Raw genomic sequence first — 18839 nt, 5'->3', positions numbered from 1 at the left:
ATGCAGGCGTGTGTGGCAGGGAAGGGGTTAATTCCCCAACGCTGTCCCATGTGTCTCTAAGGGATTCCTGCTGAGGTGTGTGCGCAGGCCCCTCATATCCCAGAATCCTCTCCTGCGCAACGAGGAACCGGCACACACACAAATCACCAGAGATTAGACAACGGGAACAGTCAGACGTGGAGAGTGGGGGATTCTGGCTCAAAACTTCATTTTAATTCAGGGGCGCTCAACTCCAGTACTCAAGGGCCACCAACAGTACAGGTTTTCAGGATATCCCTGCTTCAGCACAGGAGGATCAATCCACTGATTGAGTCACCCATGCTGGAGAGTATTAGTCTGAGACGCAGAAAATGAAGATACACAGGTGTTCTGTACGTTGTAAAATTCTATTCCCTCAGGATGTTTGGAGACTCGCGCTTCGTAAATTAACAGATATCTCTGAAAAGCTCAAGTTTAGTTCGGAAATGTTAAAGCAGGGGACACAAGACATCGCAACGGCGTGGTGTCGTGTAACTAACTATATTTCCCTTTTTCGTGGTTGTGCTCCTGAACTTTTTGAAGACTTTTGAGTAACCGAGTGGACCGTTCTATTTTGTGGGTTGAGAAGCATCACATTTGAGCATAAATTCCCATCGGTTTATTCACTAGCGCAGTTTTATATGTTATCACAATTGGTATCACCGTAATATTGAGTTAGAATTGTTACAATTGGAATTTCTGTAATATGAAATCCTTATTGTGCACTAATAATATTCATTAAATAAACACTTATCACAGGATGATTTCGATGGGTTAAAGAGGCCACCCAAGCAGCTTAAAAAAAATGTTTTTGTTTTAATATATGCAGTCTTTGATTATGTTATTAAAAACTAATTACCTAAGCTGCTGATCAATTCGTTCCCCCGTGATCAATCAGCAAAATCCTGTTTCTGAGGGTTTACTAAATGGCTGCATTCCAGTTTCAAATCAATCCTCCAGTCAGTGGGACTAAGCAAACTACAATGTAGTCTTATACTACTACGGTAAGATTATCTATTGTTACAGTTTGCAGCTCAAACTGCTGGGAACATTGGCAACCCATCATAAATAGGAACGTGTTACAAAGATCTTGCACTGCTGGGGAAGTGGGCTAAAGCCTGCTGTAGAAATCAAAGGATTATCAGTATATTAAAAAGAATTAAAAATGGCATTGAGTTGAATAATAAAAAAAAAAGGTATCAAATATTGCAGAACTGATTTATTTAAAAAAAGCAACAAACACATGTAGGATATGTAGGAGGACGCCTGATGGAATTACCCGAGAGCTGCTCCATTGCACAGAACCAGCGTGCTAAGGGTTAACATTTGCTTATACCATGTGCAAAGTCAACCCCACCCACTGGAATGTTAATGAGCCAGGAAGACGAAGGACTTTGAATCCACAGCTGCATTCAATCTGAGCCCCTTCAGTGTACATCTGCGTCCCAAAGGCGGACAGACTTTGGCGCAGCTGAAGGGCAGCCTAAAGGGCGTGAGACGTTTGCTGCCATTCGCTGATGTTTGTTCATGTTAAAGCTTTTCCATTTCAATCTGAAACTCACCAACCCCTTTTATCCCCTGTACACAATTTTCCAACTCTATCTGTCCATGAAATTTCTGTGAATTCATTATATAACCTCTGTTTATTTATTTATTTTTCCAAACATTTTTATTAGGTATTGAAACATCATTTTACAAGCATTGTCAGATGAGCATAACATAATACCATAACAGTTGTTTTTTCCCCCCCTTTTTTTTTTTCTTATGAAAGTGGGGGTAAAAAGACGAGAGAGGGGAGGGGGGGGGAAGAGAAGGTGGGAGGGGTCCCTGATTGCCCACCCATGGGGGTGTCCGACCGTCCGGTCCTTCAGAGGACCCTGTGGTTAGTCTCCCGAAAAAGAGAGAAAAGTGGGAGAAAGGGGAGGGAAAAAAAGAAGGGGAAGGGGGGAGGAGAAGGGGGATGATAGATTTCCCCTCCCCTGGAGTCGCCTCCTGTTACTTGTTCCGAGCGTCTCGTCTGGTTACTGGGCAAAGGTGGGGGCTGTTATCTCTTACGATTTAGTGGGTCAGCCAGGGCTCCCATATGCGGTAGAACCGCTCCGTTGAGTGATTAAGGAATGCCGTCAGTTTTTCCATTAACATTACCTCATTTAATCTTTTTTTTTACCATTTGTATCTTGGGCAGAGAGTTTTTCTTCCAGGAGAGCGCCACCGAGCACCGCGCTGCTGTCAAAATGAAGGAGATTAATTTCCATACTGGGTGGTCAATTTCATCCATTGGCCTGCCCAGTATGAAGGTCAGTGGATCCATAGGGATTGTGAGGTCAGTGACCCCTTTGATTATGTTTTGAATTGAGAGCCAATATTTCTGAATTTTTGGGCAATGCCACCATATGTGAGCCATGTCCCCCCTATGTCCACAGCCGCTCCAGCATAGATCAGATGCCAGAGGGTAGATTTGCCGCAGTCTCACTGGTGTTAAGTACCAGTGGTACATTACCTTGTAGATGTTTTCTTTAATGCTGGTGCACACTGAGGTTCCTGATGCCGCCTCCCATATCTCCTCCCAGTCTTCACTGTCAATGTCTACATTTAACTCCGCTGCCCACTTGTGCATATAATCGTGTGTGTCAGGACTCGCATGTCTATCTAGTATCCCGTAGATTTGTGAGATTAGGCCTTTTTGGTGCTCATTTTCCTGACACAATCTTTCAAACTGTGTTAGGGGGGGGAATTCTAATGTGGGGGACAGTTTTTGTAAGAAATGTCTGATCTGGAGAAATTTAAATGTATTAACCTCTGTTTATTTAATGTAACCATGTATATACCATGGACATACTTGAAAATGAGAGGTACCCCTCAATGTATTACTTCCTGGTGAAACATTTTTAGATATAAATAAATATTGCTTGGATTGCGCCTTGGAAGTGGGAACACCTGTACCATTTTCGTCCCCCTATAACTCCTGTGGGGAGGGTTTGGGCTCTTGTTGAGGAGATATAAATACATCACACAAGTTACTGTCTCACACCTGCGCTCAGCTGCTCAATGCTGTGTACTGTATAAATATGCCAGCGTGTCTTATATCAGAGGCCTGACAATGTTATTATCTGAGAACCATATATAGGTGGTCTGACAACTCAGCTTCCTCATATCCTCACTTTTATTCATCCAGCCAACGACACAACCACCCGCGTCCCAGCTTCTCACACACACCAACCTCGTTCACACACTATGACGTATGTTCTCTCACTTTGAGTGTAAGATCCTCGGAGCAGGGCTCTCCTAACCTGCTGTATCAGTGTATGTTACTACTGTCACGCGCCTTATTATTAATGTCTTTCATATCTTTAGGGTCCAAAATCAGTGTGACCTGGGGGATCAGGAATCAAAACATGTTATTTTATTACAAAAGTGCTGGTCTTTGTCAGGGAGTTTCCACTGAAGTCTGTGGGAAATTTGGTGCTAAAAATCAGTGACACTGACAGAAAATCAGTGGGAGTTGGCAGGTCTGCGTTGTACTGCGCTACACTGTATGTTGCTGTCATATAAATATATAATAATACTTTTTTACTTCTCTAGAACAAACCTGGGCTCCTCCTCCTCTGCCCAGCCTGAGGCTCAGTATATATTTATATTCCTGTATTAGGACAGCACAGAGGGTGACATACTGTGACAGTGCCCTCGGGACATGATGACCCCCAGTCCTCAGTGTAATGAGGAGGGGCTGAGAGAATCGCGTTATAAAGGGGGGCAGAGGCTGTTTTATAATGGCTCACTCAGCTAGACCTGCACCGCGGGGGGCGGAGCCAGCACCATCTGGTGGGCGTGGCTGTGTTTGTGTACAAAACACCTGGGGGGGGATAAGGGGCGGAGCTAGCAGGGTGTGAGGCGGCGCCTGCATTGGGGTATGGGCCGGGTTATGGTAGTGTGGGCGGGGTTATTGTAGTGTGGGCGGAGTTATGGCAGTGTGGGCGGGGTTATTGTAGTATAGGCGGAGTTATGGCGGGCGGGGTTGTGGTAGTGTGGGCGGGGTTGTGGTAGTGTGGGCGGGGTTGTGGTAGTGTGGGCGGGGTTGTGGTAGTGTGGGCGGGGTTGTGGTAGTGTGGTCGGGGTTGTGGTAGTGTGGGCGGGGTTATGTTAGTGTGGACGGGGTTGTGGTAGTATGGGCGGGGTTGTGGTAATGTGGGCGGGGTAGTGGTAGTGTGGGCGGGGTTGTGGTAGTGTGGACGGGGTTGTGGTAGTGTGGGCGGGATTATGGCAGTGTGGGCGGGATTATGGCAGTGTGGGCGGGGTTATGGCGTGTGGGCGGGGTTATGGCGTGTGGGCGGGGTTATGGCGTGTGGGCGGGGTTATGGCGTGTGGGCGGGGTCAGTGCGGTATAAAAGCCGCCCTCTCCCTGCGCTCCCGCATTCCTTCTCACCATGTCTGACATCGTGCTCTTCCTGGACCTCATGTCCCAGCCCTGCCGCTCCGTGTACATCTTCGCAAAGGTCAATCACATCCCGTTCCAGCACCGGGAGGTTCAGCTCTTCAAAGGTGAGAACCCCCCACCCCCCTTATAGTGTGAGACCGGGGGCTCCCCCCTTATAGTGGGAGACCGGGGGCTCCCCCCTTATAGTGGGAGACCGTGGGCTTTTTCCCCCTCCCCCCCCCACGTACTATCTGCCCCCTGGGGGTCTCAGTGGTGGGGCAAGGAGTCCCGCATTATGGGGGCGGAGGTAATAGGGATGTTTGGGGGAGTTCTTTAAGTTACAGTAACTCTCCCTCAGGCTCTGTGCTGGGAGGGGGAGGCTCTGTGCTGAGGGGGGGAGAGGTTCTGTGCTGAGGGGGGGAGAGGTTCTGTGCTGAGGGGGGGAGAGGTTCTGTGCTGAGGGGGGGAGAGGTTCTGTGCTGGGAGGGGGGAGGCTCTGTGCTGGGAGGGGTGCTGTGCTGGGAGGGGGGAGGCGGGGTGCTGGGAGGGGTGCTGGGAGGGGGGAGGCTCTGTGCTGGGAGGGGTGCTGTGCTGGGAGGGGGGAGGCTCTGTGCTGGGAGGGGGGAGGCTCTGTGCTGGGAGGGGGGAGGCTCTGTGCTGGGAGGGGGGAGGCTCTGTGCTGGGAGGGGGGAGGCTCTGTGCTGGGAGGGGGTGCTGTATGTGCTGCCTCCTGCTGCTGACCTGGGACATGTCCTGTGAGTCTCTTTCCATTCCCAGACTTCAGGGGACCTTTAAAGATGGCCCTGCAGTCACAGCTAAGGCGTGTGGCCCCTTCAGGACATGTTGCTAAATGATTAATTCCTGTGGCCCCTGTCTGTCCCCAGCATGTCCTAGCTTCACTTGTCCCACTGTGTGTGTGTGTGTGTGTGTGTGTGTGTGTGTGTGTGTGTGTGTGTGTGTGTGTGTGTGTGTGTGTGTGTGTGTGTGTGTGTGTGTGTGTGTGTGTGTGTGTGTGTGTGTGTGTGTGTGTGTGTGTGTGTGTGTGTGTGTGTGTGTGTGTGTGTGTGTGTGTGTGTGTGTGTGTGTGTGTGTGTGTGTGTGTGTGTGTGTGTGTGTGTGTGTGTGTGTGTGTGTGTGTGTGTGTGTGTGTGTGTGTGTGATCCAGGCAATAGCAAGGTGTGAAGAGAATGTATAAAGCAACATGAACACCTTACAGGCAGGGCGTTTGTAAAATCCCTCTAGCACGCCTCCCCTCCCCCCCCCTCATAGTGAGACGGAGCTTATTCCCCCCCCCCCCCGTACTATCTGCCCCCCTGGGGGTGTCTCCGTGATGGGGCAGGGAGTCCCGCATTATTGGGGTGGAGGTAATAGGGGTGTTTGGAGGAGTTCTTTGGGTTGGCTTGTTTTGCTCCAGCTGATTTCTAGCCATGTTTTAACCACACGCACGTGGCCTGTGAGTTGCACGCAGCGTATGATCTGTGCTGCTGACCCCTGTGTTATACTGAACCTTGCATTAGGGCTCCTTATCTGTCTGTGCCAGAGATCTGTGTGTTTGCTCTTTCCCCTGAGCTCACATGTTGCAATCACGCAGTGTTCCAGGTAGTTGGTCAGTTGAATTTATTGGGGGCCTCCGACTGGGGAAGGGTTTGCTTCCCCCCTTCCCCCTCTCCCCCTTCCCCCTCTCCCCCTCCCCCTTATCCCACTCTGTCCTTATCAGACACTATAAAGACGTGGGACTCTGGCTGTACACGCGTTTGCTGATATCACATGTGAGCAACCATAGGAAATCAAACCCCTCCCAAGTCTCACTTTAATAAACCCATTAAACAAACTTGTAGGTGATCAGACCTCTTAAAGCAGGGCTGCACAACATACGGCCGCCTGGCCTCTCTGTGTGGCCCGCAGTGACTCAGGACGGGCGCCAATTAATTAATTAAATAAATTAAAAAAAAAAAATTGTGTTTTAAAGTTTAAAAAAATGGCGGCGATTCATCCCCCTCCCCTCCTCCACCGCCCCCGGGTTTTGCAGTGCGCGGGGGCAGAAGCAGCATGAGGAGGATGCAGGATGCCGGGGAGGTCAGAGCATGCTGGGGGCGGGGCTTAGTACGGGAGAGAGACGGGCTGGTGAGGGGGAGTGGGCTGCTGACGTGTGAGGTGCAGGGGGGGGGGGGGGTGATGTGAGGTGCAGGGGGGAGAGTGTGTCATATTGAGGGGAGGGGGAGAGTGTGTCATATTGAGGGGAGGGGGAGAGTGTGTCATATTGAGGGGAGGGGGAGAGTGTGTCATATTGAGGGGAGGGAGACATGGAATGGGCTGGGGGGATGTGGAGGGGGTATTGTGTGGGTGAGGGGGATAGATGGGGAGTATCATAAAGATTGATAGTGAGGGGTTCTGGGGGAGAGATGATGATGATGATGATGATGATGATTTAACCCGTGCGGCCCAAATATTTTTTTTCCTTGGAGCAGTTCGGCCCTTCTCACTTTACGAGTTGGGCAGGCCTGCCTTAAAGGTTGCTGGAATTGGTTCACTTTTATCCTACCAGAGATTGCCCCTTTAAAGGCTCCCTTCCACCTGTCTGACTTTAAGCCTGTTCCTGACTCCTGGACTTAATGTCTGGAAGGTCATTGTTGGGGTGGATGCAGTGGTGGGATTCGCCCGGTTCGGTTCTTGTGAGCCTGTTGCTGGAATTTCTCAAGTTCGCCGAACCGGTGCGTTAGCCGTAAGGAGCAGGACTGCAGGGGAGGTGCGCCATCTAGCTGTCTGTCCCGGAACTCCTGGTGTCTGCAGCTAGAACACTCCTCACCTTGTGCTCTGCCTCAAGAGATTCCTCTACGGCAGTGATTCCCAAGCAGGGTTCCGTGGAACCCAGGGGCTCCTTGAAGCAGTCTCAGGGGTTCCTCCTATGGACCACAGCCCCCCTCGCCCCCTCCTCCCCCCGGGGGTGGGGTTTTTTGGTATGTATTTTGTAGGGTGGATTGAGTGAGTGGGGGTAATTGACGGAAGGTAGGGGCGAGTGAGAGGGGGGCAGGAGTGAGTAAGAGAGGGAGTGAGACGCAGGGGATAAATACATGGGAAGAGAGTGGGAAATAGAGGTGGCTCGTGAGGTGAGAAATGTTGTGACTGACCCCTGTCGAAGCTAATGTGTCAGCCAGATGGGGGTTCCCCGAGATTTTTCGAAATAATTTAAGGTTTCCTCCAAACAAAAAGGTTGGTAATCACTGCTCTACAGGGTCTGCTGCCGCTGCATACCACCTCCCCCTGCCTGTCCGTCCAGCCAGGCAGGCATGGAGGCATTGTCCCCCAACCCGTGTTCACGCTTTGGCAATACTGAAATGTTCTTTCGTCATGCCAATTTGATTTGATTGGGGGAGATCTGAGGATGAGGGGGAGAGCTGATTTTCACTGATAGGGTGTAAGGCGAGATCCAGTTGCTAACATTTCTGAATCCCACCACTGGGTGGATGGAGGTCTTTGAGTTCCTGTAAAGGGTCCCCTCTATAACATCTCCTCTCTCCCTCCCTCCCTCCCTCCCTCCCTCCCTCTCTCCCTCTCTCCCTCTCTCCCTCTCTCCCTCTCTCCGCAGGGGAACACCTCGGGGAAGAGTTTGCGAAGGTGAATCCTCTACGCAAGGTGCCGGCGCTGAAAGATGGAGACTTTACCCTGACGGAGAGGTGAGGGAGTTATACCCAAGGGAGGGCATTACTAAGTGTTCTTGTGCATGGTTGTTCAAAGTTTTGATCCTGCGCCCCCTGCCTGCTCACCTCCTAACTCGCTCCCCCCTTCTGCTCAGCTCTGGCGTGAAATAACTTTGCGGGGTCATGTGACCTTGGCTACGATAGCGATGCATCACCTAAGAGCAGGTCAGAGGCCTCGTACACCCCCAGCATTTAAATGGGAGAGCGCAGGACCTCTGTAGCCGTTGCACTGCCTCCCCCCCCCCCCCCCCCCCCCTAGAAAATCTCCCGCACCCCTGTTCTAGGTCAGTCTACTGTTTCAGGGGCGGGTTGAGGTTGACTTCTCCTAATACATCTTTGGTTTCTCCCCAGCATCGCGATTCTTCTTTATCTAGCACGTAAATATAACACCCCAGATCACTGGTACCCATCCAACCTACAGAAACGTGCCCGTGTGGATGAATACCTCTCCTGGCAGCACGCCAACACCCGGCCCCAGGGCTCCAAGGTCTTCTGGTCAAGGTGAGGACTTGATAAAACCATTGTATGTGACTCCAGCCAGGGGCCCTTCGACCGACTGACCTGCACAAGATAATCATGTGATAATATTCAGGAGTCACAAGGTTAAATCTGCTGATGCCTTGCTGTCTGTGGGTAACTGAGCAGGGGTGTCCCACAGGTTTGTAGGGTTAACGTTGATAATAAAACTAGGTGACACGGAGAGGAAGTGGGACAGTGAGAAAAACCCGAGCATTCCACAGATGCTAAGACAGATGGCGATTTGTACTAATGCAGCACAGTACTGACTGTATAATGGAGCGGCCATGCCTTGTCACCATTTTCTAGCACCACAAATGGAATGTAAGCTCTTCAAACCAGAGATCGTATAGAACGTCCCGCAGTGGGAGAACTAATCACTCACTACTTTTGTGCTCTTGGTGGCATTGGGTTTCAAATGGGTATCGCCCACTCCAAAGGCAGTTCTTTGTTGGTGTGCCGGGTTATATGTAATGCCCTGGTCTCTCCTCTTGCAGTTCATGACCCCGGCTCTCCTGGGCCACGAAGCTTCCCCAGAAAGACTGCAGCCGATCCTGGCCGAGTTTAACAGCACTCTGACCCAGCTGGAGGAGAAGTTCCTGCAGGACAAACCCTTCCTGGCTGGGGACGAGATCTCTCTGGCAGACCTGGTGGCCATCGTGGAGCTTATGCAGGTGACCCCGCAGGAGGATAGACTTGTCTCTTTATAAGGGATCTGTACATGTCATGCCAAAGCCACCTCTGGGAAGTCTCCAAGCTGCATATGTGGTGTGGGCCATGCTGCTGCTTCTGAATGAGTGAAATCTACAATATTGGGAGTAAGAATATCTCACACACCTGTTATTTGGTGTTAGTTTAAATAGACCGCTCTAAAGGTGCCTTAATGTTGGATATGTATTTCTCATCTAATATCACATTTGCGCACACTCTGTTGGGGGCAGCTGGGTAATATCCTCTCCCTTTCTGACCTGTTAAATAATCAGGGAGACTAGATGTGTAGGAGGGTGCTGCACCTTTCTATAACCGTGCTCTGGGTTACCTGCTCTCTGTTCCTTTGCAGCCGTTGGCATGCGGAGTGACGTTCTATGAGGACAGACCGAAGCTGGAAGCCTGGAAGCAGCGGGTGGAGGAGGCGCTGGGCGCAGAGCTGTTTCAGGAGGCCCACGAGGCCATACTCACTGCCAAGGAGAGGCAGACCGAGCCCCTGTCCCCGGAGATAAAGGAGCGTATGACAGCCAGACTGCTCATGTTGTAATGAGGGCTCCCCTGAGCAGGGACATCACACCCCTTATAATAACCCCCTGATCTGCATCCAGGAGAAATCCAGCATTTCCCCATCTCCCGATGTTGGCAGCAGCTGCAACTATTTATCCCTGTCCTGCAGCTGAAGGCTCCTGTAATATGCATTCTGACACTGCGTCTGCTTGTGTGATCTGCAGCACATGGAGGAGCAGCTTCTATCCCAAACATCAGATCCTGCTGTACATGGTCTCCCTAGAATAAACATACATTTATAAATCTGTTGGGGGGGGGAGAGAGAAAGTGCAAAGACTTTAAAAAACAATGTCCTATTCCCTGGCACTTTTCACAAAGGTCGGGTGATGTTTTGTGTGATGTCATTTTGTGTATATTGTTATGATTGTGATTCTGAATGTAAGGAATTAAATACATAATAATCATTCTTCGTGAGTCTCTGATTTGTTCTGATGCACAAATACTTCAGTGGTATATCAGGGGTTCCCCCTCGTTCTCTCTATCCATGGAGACAGAAGAGCCTGTGATACACGGTATTAAAAGTCTTGTAGGGGGGTGTTTTTTTAAATTTAGAGCAAACCTGTACCAAAATGTTGATGTCTACATATTGGCCAAATAATCACTTATTGTTTAATGCCTAGTGCTGTTATTTTGACTTTAATTCATTACCTTTACCAAGCACCACCTACACTGTGTGGCCAGGAGAGCAGAGAGATGACATCTTTGTGCAGTTTGCAGAAGTTGCGAGTTCTGGACACTTACTGCTCACAAACTCTCTCAGTAAGTTTCCCCGTAAGGAACTGGTATCGCAACCTGGATAGTTTCCCTGGATAGAGTCGGGGAGAGAGATGTACTGGCTGTCGGCCTTGAGAAAGATGAGGTAGTTTAGCACATGAGTTTTCCTTTTTGCTTAATCTGCTAAAATATATAACCAAGTAACTACAAGATAAAGAAACGTAGGACGCCTGATGAAGTCATATGGGCAGACATTGCAAAATGATGTATGCCCGGCCATTTTTCTGGTATAAGTTATCTTACTTAGCGTTTATTGTTCTGTGCCTTTGTAGTAAGTCAGACAGCAATGTTTTGACTGGCATTAAATCCACTCTTGATATCGGCTGTTGCAATAAAAGTCTCTATTCAAATTGCTTACCAAGAAGGAATAAGTGTGGGACTGAGTTTTTCCACGACGTTGGGTATCTGGGCTCCTATCTGTCTCATTGTGATGTCATCTGGCTAAGGCTGGGATGATTAAACAAATATCCTGGTTACGGGGTAGGGTAGGTAGCTGAGAGATGAGGTAGAGACAATGTGAGAGGACTATGAAAATGACAGTAGTCTCTTATTTATTGATCTTCACTAGTTCTTTAAAGAAAAGAGTATTTGTGACGTAGGGGGAATGTCCCTCCGGCACCGTAAGTAGCCACCGGCGTCCACGCCTCTCTGCTCGCGGAAAGGTGGGGGAGGGGCATGCGGCGGCAAGGCCATCCAAGCAGGTACTCTGGACTCTCCCCGCTGCCGTGCTCGGTCTCCCCCTGGTCCGCTCAGCCTGCGGAGAGAAGGGGGAATAGCGCATGGGGGTGAAGGAAAGGAGCGGATCACCCAAGATGGCCCCTGGGATTTCCTCTTCACCCTGCCCCAGCCGATGTCCGCCCTGCTCTCCTGCCACCCTCCTACCCCACACCAGGAGCGGGAGGCAGGGGACGGCCATTGCGGCGCCCAGCACATGGAGGGAAATAACTCCACGTGGGGATGTCGGACCTCAGGGGGTAAAGCTCCGTCTGGGGTTCTCCACAGGGAGACACCCCCTGCCTCCCCCAGGCCCACAATACATAGCCCCCCAACAATACCCACACAAAAATTAACCTTGTAGTTGGAAGGCCTCCGGTAGCACGCCGGTCCCGCACGCGGATGTTGGGCCCAGCGAGAGCGCTGGGGAGAGCTGGGGCCCGGCACCAATCAGAGGCCCAGCAGCCGTGAGACTTCCAGCGCCGGCTAACCAGACCCCTGCAGCTCCCCTGGCTCTCCAGAAGTCGGCGTCCCTGCTCTCCTTACTGTACCAGTGTATGCAGGGCCGGTGCAAGGGTTTCATGCGTCATTTGCGCCCCCCCCCAAAAAAATAAACAGTTGCGTAGCTGTCGGGGCTGTGACCGCACCAAAGCGCGACGCAAAATAATAATAATAGGGCGCCAAAATACCAGACAAAAAAAAAAGAATTAAAAAAAAAAAGATAAAAAATAAGAGGAAGAAATTATTATTATTATTATTATTATTATTATTATTATTATTATTAATGAGGCTCAGTATATATTTATATTCCTGTATTAGGACAGCACAGAGGGTGACATACTGTGACAGTGCCCGCAGGGGACATGATGACCCCCAGCCCTCAGTGTAATGAGGAGGGAGTGAGGGAATCGCGTTATAAAGGGGGGCAGAGGTTGTTTTATAATTGCATACCCAGCTAGACCTGCACCGCGGGGGCGGAGCCAGCACCATCTGGTGGGCGTTTGGGTACAAGATACCTAGGAGGGATAAGGGGCGGATCCAGGGTTAGCGTGAGGGGCGGGACTAGCAGGGTGTGCAGTGGCACCTGCATTGGGGTATGGGCGGAGTTATGGTAGTGTGGGCGGAGTTATGGTAGTGTGGGCTGGGTTGTGGTAGTGTGGGCGGGGTTATGTTAGTGTGGGCGGGATTATGGCAGTGTGGGCGGGATTATGGCAGTGTGGGCGGGGTCAGTGCGGTATAAAAGCCGCCCTCTCCCAGCGCTCCCACATTCCTTCTCACCATGTCTGACCTCGCGCTCTTCCTGGACCTCCTGTCCCAGCCCTGCCGCTCCGTGTACATCTTCGCAAAGGTCAATCACATCCCGTTCCAGCACCGGGAGGTTCTGCTCTTCAAAGGTGAGACCCTCCCTCACTCTCCCCCTCCTATAGTGAGACTGGGGTCTCTGTCTCTCTCCTTCCTCCCACCCCCCCCCCCCTCATAGTGAGACGGATCTTATTCCCCCCCCCCCCCCGTACTATCTGCCCCCCTGGGGGTGTCTCCGTGATGGGGCAGGGAGTCCCGCATTATTGGGGTGGAGGTAATAGGGGTGTTTGGGGGAGTTCTTTGGGTTGGATTGTTTTGCTCCAACTGATTTCTAACCATGTTTTAACCACACGCACGTGGCTTGTGAGTTGCATGCAGCGTCTGATCTGTGCTGCTGACCCCTGTGTTATACTGAACCTTGCATTAGGGCTCCTTATCTGTCTGTGCCAGAGATCTGTGTGTTTGCTCTTTCCACTGATCCCCTGAGCTCACATATTGCAATCACGCAGTGTTCCAGGTGCAGTCCCAGGTAGTTGGTCAGTTGAATTTATAGGGGGCCTCCGACTGGGGAAGGATTTGCTTCCCCCGCTCCCCCCCCCTCCCCCTTATCCCACTCTGTCCTTATCAGACACTATAAAGACGTGGGACTCTCTGGCTGTACACGCGTTTACTGATATCACATGTGAGCAACCATAGGAAATCAAACCACTCAAGTCTCACTTTAACAAACCCATTAAACAAACTTGTAGGTGATCAGACCCCTTAAAGGTTGCTGAAATTGGTTCACTTTTATCCTACCAGAGATTGCCCCTTTAAAGGCTCCCTTCCACCTGTCTGACTTTAAGCCTGTTCCTGACTCCTGGACTTAATGTCTGGAAGGTCATTGTTGGGGTGGATGCAGTGGTGGGATTCGCCCGGTTCGGTTCTTGTGAGCCTGTTGCTGGAATTTCTCAAGTTCGCCGAACCGGTGCGTTAGCCGGTAAGGAGCAGGACTGCAGGGGAGGTGCGCCATCTAGCTGTCTGTCCCGGAACTTCTGGTGTCTGCAGCTAGAACACTCCTCACCTTGTGCTCTGCCTCAAGAGATTCCTCTACGGCAGTGATTCCCAAGCAGGGTTCCGTGGAACCCCGGGGCTCCTTGAAGCAGTCTCAGGGGTTCCTCCTATGGACCACAGCCCCCCTCACCCCCTCCTCCCCCCGGGGGTGGTTTTTTTTGGTATGTATTTTGTAGGGTGGATTGAGTGAGTGGGGGTAATTGACGGAAGGTAGGGGCGAGTGAGAGGGGGGCAGGAGTGAGTAAGAGAGGGAGTGAGACGCAGGGGATAAATACATGGGAAGAGAGTGGGAAATAGAGGTGGCTCGTGAGGTGAGAAATGTTGTGACTGACCCCTGTCGAAGCTAATGTGTCAGCCAGATGGGGGTTCCCCGAGATTTTTCGAAATAATTTAAGGGTTCCTCCAAACAAAAAAGGTTGGTAATCACTGCTCTACAGGGTCTGCTGCCGCTGCATACCACCTCCCCCTGCCTGTCCGTCCAGCCAGGCAGGCATGGAGGCATTGTCCCCCAACCCGTGTTCACGCTTTGGCAATACTGAAATGTTCTTTCGTCATGCCAATTTGATTTGATTGGGGGAGATCTGAGGATGAGGGGGAGAGCTGATTTTCACTGATAGGGTGTAAGGCGAGATCCAGTTGCTAACATTTCTGAATCCCACCACTGGGTGGATGGAGGTCTTTGAGTTCCTGTAAAGGGTCCCCTCTATAACATCTCCTCTCTCCCTCTCTCCCTCTCTCCCTCTCTCCCTCTCTCCCTCTCTCCCTCCCTCCCTCTCTCCCTCTCTCCCTCTCTCCCTCCCTCTCTCCCTCTCTCCCTCCCTCCCTCCCTCTCTCCCTCCCTCCCTCCCTCCCTCTCTCCCTCTCTCCCTCTCCGCAGGGGAACACCTCGGGGAAGAGTTTGCGAAGGTGAATCCTCTACGCAAGGTGCCGGCGCTGAAAGATGGAGACTTTACCCTGACGGAGAGGTGAGGGAGTTATACCCAAGGGAGGGCATTACTAAGTGTTCTTGTGCATGGTTGTTCAAAGTTTTGATCCTGCGCCCCCTGCCTGCTCACCTCCTAACTCGCTCCCCCCTTCTGCTCAGCTCTGGCGTGAAATAACTTTGCGGGGTCATGTGACCTTGGCTACGATAGCGATGCATCACCTAAGAGCAGGTCAGAGGCCTCGTACACCCCCAGCATTTAAATGGGAGAGCGCAGGACCTCTGTAGCCGTTGCACTGCCTCCCCCCCCCCCCCTAGAAAATCTCCCGCACCCCTGTTCTAGGTCAGTCTACTGTTTCAGGGGCGGGTTGAGGTTGACTTCTCCTAATACATCTTTGGTTTCTCCCCCAGCATCGCGATTCTTCTTTATCTAGCACGTAAATATAACACCCCAGATCACTGGTACCCATCCAACCTACAGAAACGTGCCCGTGTGGATGAATACCTCTCCTGGCAGCACGCCAACACCCGGCCCCAGGGCTCCAAGGTCTTCTGGGTCAAGGTGAGGACTTGATAAAACCATTTGTATGTGACTCCCGACTGACCTGCACAAGATAATCATGTGATAATATTCAGGAGTCACAAGGTTAAATCTGCTGATGCCTTGCTGTCTGTGGGTAACTGAGCAGGGGTGTCCCACAGGTTTGTAGGGTTAACGTTGATAATAAAACTAGGTGACACGGAGAGGAAGTGGGACAGTGAGAAAAACCCGAGCATTCCACAGATGCTAAGACAGATGGCGATTTGTACTAATGCAGCACAGTACTGACTGTATAATGGAGCGGCCATGCCTTGTCACCATTTTCTAGCACCACAAATGAATGTAAGCTCTTCAAACCAGAGATCGTATAGAACGTCCCGCAGTGGGAGAACTAATCACTCACTACTTTTGTGCTCTTGGTGGCATTGGGTTTCAAATGGGTATCGCCCACTCCAAAGGCAGTTCTTTGTTGGTGTGCCGGGTTATATGTAATGCCCTGGTCTCTCCTCTTACAGTTCATGACCCCGGCTCTCCTGGCCACGAAGCTTCCCCAGAAAGACTGCAGCCGATCCTGGCCGAGTTTAACAGCACTCTGACCCAGCTGGAGGAGAAGTTCCTGCAGGACAAACCCTTCCTGGCTGGGGACGAGATCTCTCTGGCAGACCTGGTGGCCATCGTGGAGCTTATGCAGGTGACCCGGCAGGAGGATAGACTTGTCTCTTTATAAATGATCTGTACATGTCAGGCCAAAGCCACCTCTGGGGAAGTCTCCATGCTGTATATGTGGTGTAGGCCATGCTGCCGCTTCTGAATGAGTGAAATCTACAATATTGGGAGTAAGAATCTCACATACCTGTTATTTGGTGTTAGTTTAAATAGACCACTCTAAAGGTGCCTTAATGTTGGATATGTATTTCTCATCTAATATCACATTTGCACACACTCTGTTGGAGGCAGCTGGGTAATATCCTCTCCCTTTCTGACCTGTTAAATAATCGGGGAGACTAGATGTGTGGAGGGTGCTGCACCTTTCTATAAGCCGTGCTCTGGGTTACCTGCTCTCTGTTCCTTTGCAGCCGTTGCCATGTGGAGTGACGTTCTATGAGGACAGACCGAAGCTGGAAGCCTGGAAGCAGCGGGTGGAGGAGGCGCTGTTTGCGGAGCTGTTTCAGGAGGCCCACGAGGCCATACTCACTGCCAAGGAGAGGCAGACCGAGCCCCTGTCCCCAGAGATAAAGGAGCGTATGACAGCCAGGCTGCTCATGTTATAGTGAGGGCTCCCCCTGAGCACGGACATCACACCCCTAATAATAACGCCCTGATCCGCATCCAGGAGAAATCCAGCGTTCCCCCATCTCCCAATGTTGGCAGCAGCTGCAACTATTTATCCCTGTCCTGCAGCTGAAGGCTCCTGTGATATGCATTCTGATGCTGCGTCTACTTGTGTGATCTGCAGCACATGGGGGGGCAGCTTCTCTCCCGAACATCAGATTCAGCTGTACTGGGTCTCCCTAGAATAAAAATACATTTATAAATCTGAGTGAAAAAGTGCAATGACTTTAAAAGCAATGTCCTATTCCCTGGCACTTTTCACAGATCAGGGGATGTTTTGTGTAATGTCATTTCATGTACATTATTGTTATGATTCTGAATGTAAGGAATTAAATACATAATAATCATTCTTAGAGAGTCTCTGATTTTTCTGATGCACAAATACTTCAGTGGTATATCAGGGGTTCCCCCTCGTTCTCTCTATCCATGGAGACAGAAGAGTCTGTGATAGACAGTATTAAAAGTCTAACATGCTATAGGTTTTTTTTATTTTTTTGTATGGCATGTAGACTTATCCTGATATTTCGGTCTCCAAGTGGACCCCCAGCTACCAAAATGTTGTCTACATGTTGGACTAAATCACTTATTGTTTAATGCCTAGTGCTGTGCTGGTATTTTGACTTCCATTAATTACCTTTACCAAGCACCACGTGTGGCCAGGAGAGCGGAAATAGATGACATCTTTGCGCAGTTTTGCAGAAGTTGCGACTTCTGGACACTTACTGCTCACAAACTCTCTCAGTAAGTTTCCCCGTAAGGAATGTGTATCGCAATCTGGATATTTTCCCTGTAAGTTTCAGCTTATGTAACTATAGGCAGCAAGGTTTCCTACGAAGCTCTGCCCTGCTGCCTGTTCTCATTGGGGTTACTGTAGGTAACATTAGGGTTGGTACAGGGTTTCACCAACATATAGTTTTTTTGTTAAAACTATATAACCCAGTGATGTGCAGCTCTGTTCAAGGTTATGTATCAGCAGGGGGCTAATGCCCCCTTGCAAAGGGAGCTGTAATCACAGCAGTGGTTAGTTACAATCAGAGTTTAGCATTGAATGTCAGCGAAGGGAACCCCAGTTTATGGAATGTCCTGTGTATGTGTCTGGGTGTGTTATACGGTGATGGGATTGTGCCCATGGAGAGGAACCAGGGCGAGGTGGAACACCTGCTGGGAGAGTACTTACACACTGAAACGTTGTCCTGAGAGCCCAGCTGCAGTGTCTGAGCTTAGTTACACCCAGGGTCCCACTTTGTGAATGGGAACTCGGACTAATCTAAGCCGGCAGACCTGGTGGATTCCTTAATGCTGCAACTGTGATTTCTTTGTTGAGCTGGGCCTCTGGTCTGATCTATTAAACGCCCTTGTAGAGTCGGAGAGAGAGATGTACCGGCTGTCGGCCTTGAGAAAGATGAGGTAGTTTAGCACATGAGTTTTCCTTAATCTGCTACAATATATTGCAAAATATATAACCAAGTAACTACAAGATAAAGAAACGTAGGGCGCCTGATGAAGTCATATGGGCAGACATTGCAGAATAATGTATGCCTGTCCCTTTTTCCTGGTATAAGTTATCTTACTTACTGTTTATTATTCAGTGCCCTTGTAGTAAGTCAGACAGCAATGTTTTGACTGGCATTAAATCCACTCTTAATAACGGTTGTTGCAATAAAAGTCTCTATTCAAATTGCTTACCAAGAAGGAATAAGTGTGGGACTGAGTTTTTCCATGACGTTGGGTAACTGGGCTCCTCTCTGTCTCATTGTGATGTCATCTGGCTAAGGCTGAGATGATTAAACAAATATCCTGGTTACGGGGGTAGGGTAGGTAGCTGAGAGAGGAGGTAGAGACAATGTGAGGACTATGAAAATGACAGCGGTCTCTTATTTATTGATCTTCACTAGTTCTTTAAAGAAAAGAGTATTTGTGACTGAGGGGGCTTCCCAGAGGAGGGGGAATGTCCCTCCCAGCACCGTAAGTAGCCACCGGCGTCCACGCCTCCCCCCAGCTCCGGTCTGCTCGCGGAAAGGCGGGGGAGGGGCACGCGGCGGCAAGGCCATCCAAGCAGGCACTCTGGACTCTCCCCGCTGCCATGCTCGGTCTCCCCCTGGTCCGCTCAGGCTGCGGAGAGGACGGGGAATAACGCATGGCGGTGAAGGAAAGGAGCGGACCACCCAAGTTGGCCCCTGGGATTTCCTCTTCACCCTGCCCCAGCTGATGTCCGCCCTGCTCTCCTGCCACCCTCCTACCCCACACCAGGAGCGGGAGGCAGGGGACGGCCATTGCGGT

At 50.5% G+C, this 18839-nt stretch overlaps 1 protein-coding gene and 1 pseudogene across 1 annotated transcript; both read left to right on the top strand.

The window, feature by feature from the left end:
- Positions 1-4416: 4416 nt before the first annotated feature.
- LOC142464862 (glutathione S-transferase theta-1-like) lies at positions 4417-10325 on the top strand. Its single transcript, XM_075568490.1, has 6 exons — positions 4417-4557; positions 8019-8106; positions 8482-8625; positions 8797-8803; positions 9144-9320; positions 9707-10325. The coding sequence occupies exons 1-6, from the start codon at positions 4443-4445 to the stop codon at positions 9899-9901; spliced, it is 726 nt and encodes a 241-aa protein (XP_075424605.1). The 5' UTR covers positions 4417-4442; the 3' UTR covers positions 9902-10325.
- Positions 10326-12649: 2324 nt separating this feature from the next.
- On the top strand, positions 12650-16702 carry LOC142464861 (glutathione S-transferase theta-1-like; annotated as a pseudogene).
- The last annotated feature ends 2137 nt before the right edge of the window (positions 16703-18839 follow it).

This window comes from Ascaphus truei, chromosome 13 (assembly GCF_040206685.1).
Source record: "Ascaphus truei isolate aAscTru1 chromosome 13, aAscTru1.hap1, whole genome shotgun sequence".
Classification (NCBI taxonomy): domain Eukaryota; kingdom Metazoa; phylum Chordata; class Amphibia; order Anura; family Ascaphidae; genus Ascaphus; species Ascaphus truei.
Note: the sequence above shows the minus strand (reverse complement) of the source record. Positions and strands in the feature narration are given on the sequence as shown.

What these genes read in the sequence shown, in the direction of transcription:
- LOC142464862 (XM_075568490.1), top strand. Translation starts at nt 4,443, where the DNA reads ATGTCTGACATCGTGCTCTTCCTGGACCTCATGTCCCAGCCCTGCCGC. An exon ending in GGAGGTTCAGCTCTTCAAAG is followed by an intron (nt 4,558 to 8,018) that starts GTGAGAACCCCC and finishes CTCTCTCCGCAG; the next exon opens with GGGAACACCTCGGGGAAGAG. An exon ending in GACTTTACCCTGACGGAGAG is followed by an intron (nt 8,107 to 8,481) that starts GTGAGGGAGTTA and finishes GTTTCTCCCCAG; the next exon opens with CATCGCGATTCTTCTTTATC.